Raw genomic sequence first — 9,560 nt, forward strand, 5'->3', positions numbered from 1 at the left:
TATATATATATATATATATATATATATATATATATATGTATGTATATACGCACCAACACAAATATACACGCATAAATATATGTGCGTATATTTGTGTATGTGTATATCTATGTGTGTTCCACCGTTTGACAAGCAGTGTTTTTGCTCGAGTTCCAATATCTTAACAGTTCAGGGTAAGAAATGACCCATAGAACAAGCACCAGACTTAAGAATGTACTTGGTGGGTCGATTTGATCGACTAGGCTCTTCAAAGCCACAGTCAAATGACAGAAACATAAATGAATGTTCGTATAGCTTTAACAGTATTTGTGGATCTTTCGTAGGTCTCCATAGGCATTAATTCATTACTAATTATTGGTAAAGTTTGGAGAAGAGTTTCCGACGTTTCGGATAAAATCCTTCTTCTAGGAAAGAGAGCTTTTGGATACAATAGAGAACAACATAATAGTTGTGCAAGTGTAGAAGGGAAGTAATTGAAGAGACAAAAATGTTTGTGGAAAGAGAGAGAGAGAAGAGGGAGGAGAGCAAGAGAGAGAGAGAGAGAGAGAGAGAGAGAAGAAGGAGAAGGAGAGCGAGAGAGAGAGATACGAGGATAGACAGAGACAGAGGGGACATTTGAGAGAGAATGATGAAAATAAAATAAGAGGGATAAGGGAGTCGAGTGTTAGAGCAGGGAAGAAATGGTCAGTTTTAAGAAGCCGAGACGTTTTCCTTTTGGTTAGTGATTGCAATAGGAGGTTTGTTAGTAGCAGTAGTCAACTAGGCTTCTGAATGTGTGTGTGTATGTGTAGACATGGCCTGGGTCAATCTTTGGTCGAAACATATGTAACTTATTTAAGTTACATATATATATATATATATATATGAAGTAAAGCCGCTTCGCACAGATTGAACTCGGTTGTGCATACGCACTAAGTTTTACTGTTCTAACTCTCTTCCGCTGTTTATATCAGTGCTTAGAAGAAGGTGTGTTACATGTGATCGTCGCATTGACCATGACAGAGAAAGTGGAGCAGAGAATCTGCATCAAATTTTGCCAAAAGCTTGGCGAGGCCTACGCAATGTTTTCAAAAAGTTTCCATCGATCTCGACAAAATCAAAGAGATTTTGTGCAATTAAAACCCGACTGTCTTTTTAGTCAGATAAAAGCAGTTTTGGCACAAAATTGGCAGACACGCTTCTCATACGCAAATCTTCAGTGATAATGGATTGAACTGAACCGTAACTAATCTGCACATTCTCTGATAACTCACGGATGGTGATTCGATGATTTCCCCTCACAGCTTCACGCACATCTGCGATGTTTTCCTCAATTCCGCAGCTTGTGAGTCTCCCAGAACGTTCGACAGTATCGACATTTTTTCGGCCATCTTGGAAACGTCTGAACCACTCGTATACTTGTGTGCGGCTCATATATTCCTCTCCATATACTTTCTGCAACTTTGCGTAGGCCTCTGAGCAGGTATCGCCGTTACAACTTTCTCTGTCATGGTCAATGCGACGATCACACGCTGTACACCGTACTTCCAAGCACTGCTGTAAACAGCGGAAGTGAGCTAGAACATTAAAACTTAGCGCGCATACACAGCAGAGTTCAAGATCAATTTGTGCCAAGCAGCTGCACTCTGCGTGCTTTAGCTTCGTTACTATGGCAACAGTCCTCGTTACACACATATCTATATTTACATCATGTCACACACACACACACACACACACACACACACACACAGAGAAAATGAAAAATATGATTCTCAGTTCGTATGTTCTTACTTGCGCGCACGCACACACAATAATGCCCTAATGCAGTACCATGCACTGTCTCTCATGGCTTCTGATTTTAACTGATTGGAAGTATTATCATGTACATGTTTTGTCTTGGTATAAAAGATGGGCTACAGAACATATCTGAAATAAACTCGACTGCTCTCACAAACGAGAATATTGAAAATGAACCCGATCGCTCTCAAAAATTAAATTAAAAATCCAGAAGAATAATCCAGAATCCTTATCCAGTACCGGATCGATCCTAAAATCTAATCAGTTTATGCCAGTTATGAGGCCAAACATCCCTGAAAATTTCATCAGAATCTATGCAGCAGTTTTTGAGATATTTGGTTCACGGACAAACAAACAAATGCAACTGAAACAATACCTCCGCCTTCGCTAAGGCGGAGGTAATAATAATAACCCTCTCTATAATAGGCACAAGGCCTGAAATTTGTGGGGAGGGGATAAATTGATTACATCGACCCCAGTACGCAACTGGTACTTAATTTATCGACCCCAAAAGATGAAAAGCAAAGCCGACCTCAGCAGAATTTGAACTGAGAACGTAAAAACGGACGAAATACCGCTAAGCATTTTGCCCGGCGTGTTAACGATTCTGCTAGCTCGCCACCTTAGCCTTTCTACTCTAGGCACAAGGCCTGAAATTTTGAGGGAGGAGACTAGTCGATTACATCGACCCCACTGTTTCACTGGTACTTAATTTATCGACCCCGAAAGGATGAAAAACAAAGTCGACCTCGGTGGAATTTGATTTCGGAACGTAGAGGCAGATGAAATAACGCTAAGGATTTCGCCCGGCATGCTAGCGATTCTACTAGCCCGACGCCTCAATAATAATAATAATAATAATAATAATAATAATAATAATAATAATATCATAATAATAATAATAATAATAATAATAATAATAATAATAATAATAATAATAATAATAATAATAATAATACTGATGCAGTACCAGGCAGTGGCTCTCAGCGGGGACATTTTATGGAGCGTAGTATATCAAGAACTGCGTTGTATCTTTTCCTTTGTTAAGGTAGAATGATATGACGGAGATTTGGATGCTATTTTTAGAAAGTCGTTGCTATTTTGATGTTTTTCTTCCGTATTCTCTTCATAATTTAAGTGGTGTTTGTAACAGGGGATGTAACTCTACACTAGAAAACCGGAGTGAGAAGGTCACCCTCTTAAAAAACGAAATTTTTATTATCAAGATATTTACAACGTAATGGTAAATAGGCTGCTGCTACTGCTGCTGCTGCCACTACTACTACTACTACTACTACTACTACTACTACTACTACTACTACTACTATGGAATTGAAACTCGCATTGTTGACCTGCAGAAAAGTATCATCCTATATTCTGCAAGAATTTTAAGAAAGATTTTTTAAATTTGAGGAGACTTGTTGCTAAACCTCAAGATAAAATACCTGCTAACTAAAGTAGCTGGCACAAGCGAAATAATAATTATAATAATTATTTCTACTATAGGCCTGAATAGTTCACAAAACATTTGGGATGGTATTGGACGATACAACATGGGATATAGCATGCGTGGGGGAAAAAATGACAGTAGCAAAGAAAAAATAAATTACAAACAATGAATAATCTCCAAAAGAAGGAGATCTTCAAGTGTTACTAGTGGAAATTCCTTAAAAGCACGGTCACCCTGACCACGAATGCAAATTTCCTCTTCTAGTTGTCCTCCTCTAATCTACAGGCACATGCTCAATGCAGGTCTGTTCACTCGGATCATGCTCACCGCTTCCATTCACCTTTCACGAAATTTGGTGCAAGTCAACAATTCTCTTTTCACTTTCACTTTCCTTTTAAAGTGAAACTTGAGAAAAAGTCGATGACGGCTTGGCTAAAGAGTAAGGTATCTGTCTTCAATTCTTTCAATCTCGTCCGCCATACTTCTTTCGCCAAACTCACCAAACAAATAAGGACTACATGTTCTTTTTGTTTAAATGAAGGATACTGGACAATCTTCACAATGGATTCAGCCAATAGCTAGATCCTTCCCACACTCGACTGCAAATTTTTAAAATATTTCCACAAGACGGACACTGGACGAGTGCATGCAGAACGGTTTTGTCGGTCGGCGCATGTCATCTCGAACAGGTACTCCACCAGTAGTACCGTCAGGCCAAGGCTTTCTGGAAATCATTCATGAGCCCCTGTCCGAAAATTCTCCGGAACAAACCAACCAACCAGGTAATTTCTATTGACGTCCAGAGTATTTCTGAGAACATTGTTGTTTTTGATCGCCACTAATCATCTATAGAACGCTAACGTAGAACTTTCACCGAACGCATTGTCCAACAGGTAGAGCTCAACTGATAGAGCTCGACTGGTGGAGCCCGACTGGCTATGAGCGCTTGATGACATTCTGAATGCCGAGAGCCCTGTCTCGGTCTTTGCTTGACCCCAAAACTGCAGTTCAATCAAAAATAGGAGCGGTGGAAAAACGAATATGACAAACGGATCAGCCACGGTATGCCCAGTCTTCCGCTCAACAAATATTGATTGCAAATGGAGCGCCTTCAGTGGCCAGTGGAACAGTAGAACATGTCCCTTCTACAAAAAGCAAAACAGAATAGCAGACACTCTAGTATGGTCAGACGTGAACTGAAGCGAGGTACGAAGATTAGACGGTTAATAGATGACAGAAATAAAGTAGGCGTTCGCTATCTCTACCTTTCAGAGATAGCATTTTCTCGGCCCATTTTTGTGTGAGACTAGCCATCTTGATCTCTCGTTTCTGCAGTAGCGACTCAAGAGTTAGTACATGCAGAAGATACGAGAGGGATTAACTTTAACGGGCCGAGTGCATGATATTGAATTGTTCCGATAGTTGACCATTCACCCAAATCACCGAGCTGATGTTGCTGTTCACTGCAGTGGTCCAACCCCAGAAGAGGAATTAAAATCAATTGTCGTTAGCCGCCAAGCGTTGATTGTTGACCCTATTAAAAGTTTCCGATTGATCGAAGTTGATCAGAACCGCATTCGTGCAAGGCTCCTTGCACCCACTCCACTCCTATGATGTATAATACGAGTTAGAGGTTTTTGTGATTAGATCTGTTCGGGATTGCACATATTTGCTACCGACAAATGCCAACTTCTTCGCTAACACTTTGGACAAAACCTTGAAATCTGCGCATAGCAGAGTTATGGACTGAAAATTATCAATGTGGTCTCCCTTGTCGGAGTTCTTTTTCAGTACACAAACGTGCCTCTATTTAGAGAATTGGGGATTTTCCTATTCGGCTCTCAATTGCAGTAGATGTCTACCAAGAGGTCACTACCGTAAAGCTCGTAGGATAGATCATCCAAACCAAATGGTTTTGCTCCTTGTGCAACCAGCCATCGCTTCCCGAATTTCTGTGACTGTCGTCGGCTTTTCGCAACACTCCGTCTCCCTTTCCGAGAATTGCAGAAAAAAAAAATTAAGAATATTAAGACACTGCAGTGCATTCTTGTTTTGGTGACGACGAGGTGGTTATGGACCCTGCATTTTATTGTTTGGCGTAAAATGCCTGACAAATTAGAGTGATTAGCTCTTGCTATACATCTTGAAAATCTAATCATCCTTAAGAAAGCTTTCTAGCAAAAGTGGTCAATCTGAAGTGAAGATAATGTGTGATGAATGGAAAAATGTTCCACCACTAAACATGAATGGCACTCAGCTAAATCCTCACAGTCATTTCAAATGATGTGCCTCACTAACATTAAGGATCATTCCCGACGAAATCACATCCTTAGCATTGTTAGGACCTCATCCCGAAAACTGGTCCTTCACTTCTGGGTCAGAAAATATTTCGCTCCCAAACAACAACTGACACTGTATAAGGCTCAAGTGAAGACTTCAAGGAATACTGTTCCTACATCTGGGACGATGCTGTCACTACACACGCAGACATCCTGAATGGCCACTCTACTGTTAGCATATACTCACTAACCGACACGCTGTCTTTTTCGTTTTTCCTATTGATAATATAACAGTTGTTGTTTCTCGGAGCTGGGAGACCTTGTACTTTCACCATTTAGGTACTCTCGGCCCTGTCGTTTCGCCAGCTCTCGTCACCTGTATTGCATCTGACTTCTCCGTCCTACTCACCAATCACTCTATCCCGTCCTTCCTCCCCAGAGCATCGATCCTCTAGAATATTTTCTCAGGTCTTGTCTTTCCTGCAAGTGTTGACCTGCAACAGTCTAAATAGAATATTAACGAAATCAATCTCGCCGGTCTCGAATGGTATGCGAAAGTTATGAACACTATCACTTAATTGAGACTCATACAATTAAAGAAAAAGACCAAGATGAAAGGATAAAACAAAAACAGCGAAGTACTTTATTGATTCGAACAAAGTAAACTAATCCGTTTTCAACAATATCGATTTGAGTGACAAATATCAATAATTAGTTATTTCAAATAAGCTGGTATCTTACTATCATACTTTTGTTATGTACAAGCGTTTGTTCATAGATTTCTTTCTTGGCCAGTAGACTGGTTTTATACGTTTGATACAAAGTCTACTAGTATACTTAATCACATACACATTTCGTCACTGAAAACAACAATTTTCAAAATTGCTAAGTCATATCATGTACGTATCTCATAACACAATTACGTGTGCAGAGATATACATTTCGTTCATAAATTTAAAAAATAATAAAAATCCTAAAGAGTTTCTGCAGGTATTAACGAAAAATAATATATAAACAAGTAAAAGTTGATCTATAAGGCCTGTTCTGTGTTCGATAAGCTAGTTAGGCAGAGCAAGAATCTATATAATGTAATACGATGACTCCTGCAGCGGTCTCGCCCACACCATATTGAAAAGATCTTCCTGCTTCATTCAGCTGTAATAAAGCCTCGACATCAATACGACGACTACGACGCACCGTTTACATCGATCTCTTACGTTATTTGTTTGCGACACACTCAAGCACACGCAGCGCTATAGACAATGGCCCAAAGCGAAGACGAACACAAAGTTGAAGTCTACATTTATGATTTATCCAAAGGAATGGCCACAGCTCTTTCAATGCCTTTATTAGGTAAGTCTCACACCAATAGCTAAACTCATATCGCCGCTACAGGTATCTATCTGTGTTAGCGATCTAACTCCTCGGCCATACAACTGTCAAAATACACACACGACTAAGTAGCAAAGTGAAAATTGACAACATTCATAAGTGTGTTTGTAAACATATATATGTACACACACAGACGACTCTGTTATGTATGTAGAAAATGCTACTAATATACTTTCTAGCTGGCTAAAAATATTTCAACTACCTTTTTAAGACATCTGTATTACTTGTGTGCTGTGCAATATTCGATATTTAAGAAATGGATAATTTTAAATGAAATCTTATGTGTATAATTTTAATTCCTTAGAAATGTAATCTCATCTGATAAAAAAAAAAAAAAGAAACAAAAAACTTCAAACATTTCTCTCGGAATATTTCTTACGGAAATTACTCCAGCGTATTTTCAAACGAAATATCCTAGATTGAATAATACTACTTGTATCCGAATTATACTTTAAAATAAACTACTAATCTATTTACACTCGTTGCTACTGTCAAATATCTGACATTAACCCTGCTTTTCAGAAAATGAAAAATTAACAAAGACATGAAAAGACGCTATAAAATAGCTTGACGAGCGTATGTATTGTAAATGTGTGCTCTGTATGCCTTTCTCAAGGACATTTTAAATGAAATGAAAAGGCTACAAATGAGATTAGAAACCGGACAACAGAATCAGTTTACCTGGAATAATTTGTCTTACTTCTTTGCTCACCACTCAGACTGACTGTTGATGAAATAAGGTGATTTCAGATAACATGAAAGAGTTAAAGAGTTTCTTTGAAACGAAATTTCAGAATTCCTTGGTGACCAATGTCAGTAATATAAGCTAGTTATTTATCGTATAGTTTACTTCGCATCTAAACAAACTCTTTCAATGCCTGTTAGCTAATGGTCATAGGAAATGAATTTTTAACGTAAAAACATATTGAGCCATTTATCGTAAATATATAAATATTCTTTGAAAATAACTTACGCAGTAGTTATAATAAAAACAATTTTGATTTGAATTTATTTAAATTCTGTTAAAATAACATTTTTTTCTTTTGAAGGGGAAAACATTTTTTCGTCATATAATATTTATTAAATTAACTCTAGTAGGTACACATGAAATAAATGCCTGACAGTAAGGAAGCAATAATTTACTATTTTACAATGACTCGGCAAAAGAAAAGTAAGGGAGATAATTACCATCTCCACAAGATGACAGATGGTCTAACTATACAACATAGTTGTTTAGCACCCTGCTCAAAGAGATCGACGAATGAATGGTCAAAGGCAGTCCAAGCCGTGACGATCGGGTCATTTCAAGGAAAACTATGACTACAGCATTTAATGTTTACCATAAAAGATGTTAGGATGTGATTCGAGTGCGATTTGATTGCTATTTACTTATTGTTCGGCCAGTCTTATTTGGGGGTCGTCGAAATGATAGCTTTCATTTTTAACAAACGTTATACTATACTGATAATTTTGACTTTAAATATTGTACTTGTGTTTTGTTGTGCCCTGGAAGAATGCTTTAATCTAGCGTATCTCACTTTACCAAGCTATCTGCTAGAAAAGTTTGGGCATGTTGTCTGTATAATGGAATTGAAGGTTTAGATACCTGTGGAGTATCTCCTCCCATTATAATTGTTTTGTAGTTTCAAGGAGCTGGAATGGGTCACCGATTTGTGACGTCCGTGCGAAGCGAGGTGATGAGAATGGCTCCTTAGTACATCACACGGTCGATACAATAAATATAAATAGAACAATGCATATATGTGTCAGAGAGGAAAAGCGACACAACCGGGTAGAATGTTTAAGAGAAAATTTATTGATATGTTAACATGTGTGATTGTGTGTGCATCATATATACAGAATAATAGACAGGCCGTCATTAGAATAAGATGTATGCGTATGTAGGCATAGATGTATGCACGTTAAGAACATATAAAGATGGCAATGAAGAAGAGACGGTGAAAGAGTATATAGCCATTGAAGTGAGGAGTAAGTTCATAGACACAAGAATGATAAACACCAGTTCATAGTCAATTGTACACGATAGTTGAAATACTGTATCAAGGAGTTGCGGCGATGATGCAGAGCTGGTTGCGGTACATGTCATAAGTGAAGTTGTGGCTGTGATGCTGCTGCCTGGGTCACTTGGTACAAGAGTTCTCGTATGTTGTGTATACGCTGTTGATCCATGGTGAAGTAGTTCATGAACAGTGCAATGTTGTAACCTGGGTGAGTTGCTTGTTGAGCTGTGTACGTAGAGAGATGTTGACGTTAGGACAAATGGTGGCGGCATAGATGGAGGTCTCTGAATGCTGTTGGACAAAGTTGATGAGTCTCCACGTGGCTGTTGTTGCTGGAACTGGCGGTGTCTTCTGTGGTCAGTGGCCAGACCTTAAAAGCTCTGCAACCAAAGACACCGAGATGAGGATAAGTTAGGTTTTTTATAAGGAGTTGTAGGCTCAGCTGAGGTAGAAAAACAAGCTGTCACACATGACCTTATTTGAAGGCTGTGATTGGTTGGGTTGCATATTGGCACACGATAGAGCTTGAGTTGCTAACACTGACCGTTATGAGCTCACAAGAGCAAATATCCTTTTTGCATACCCTTGATGTAAGTTTATGAATGTATCTAATAAGGTGAGTTCGAATGCACACTCACCAGC

General features: G+C 38.7%; 1 protein-coding gene across 1 annotated transcript in view; it reads left to right on the forward strand.

The window, feature by feature from the left end:
- The first annotated feature begins 6,326 nt into the window (after positions 1–6,326).
- Positions 6,327–9,560, forward strand: part of LOC106877851 (uncharacterized) — a 30,870-nt gene continuing 27,636 nt past the window's right edge. The window contains exon 1 of the mRNA XM_014926884.2: positions 6,327–6,858. Coding sequence (XP_014782370.1) covers positions 6,768–6,858 — 91 coding nt within the window. The 5' untranslated portion in view covers positions 6,327–6,767. The remainder of the gene's footprint in view (positions 6,859–9,560) is intronic.

The sequence above is a fragment of the Octopus bimaculoides genome, chromosome 1 (genome assembly GCF_001194135.2).
Source record: "Octopus bimaculoides isolate UCB-OBI-ISO-001 chromosome 1, ASM119413v2, whole genome shotgun sequence".
Taxonomy (NCBI): domain Eukaryota; kingdom Metazoa; phylum Mollusca; class Cephalopoda; order Octopoda; family Octopodidae; genus Octopus; species Octopus bimaculoides.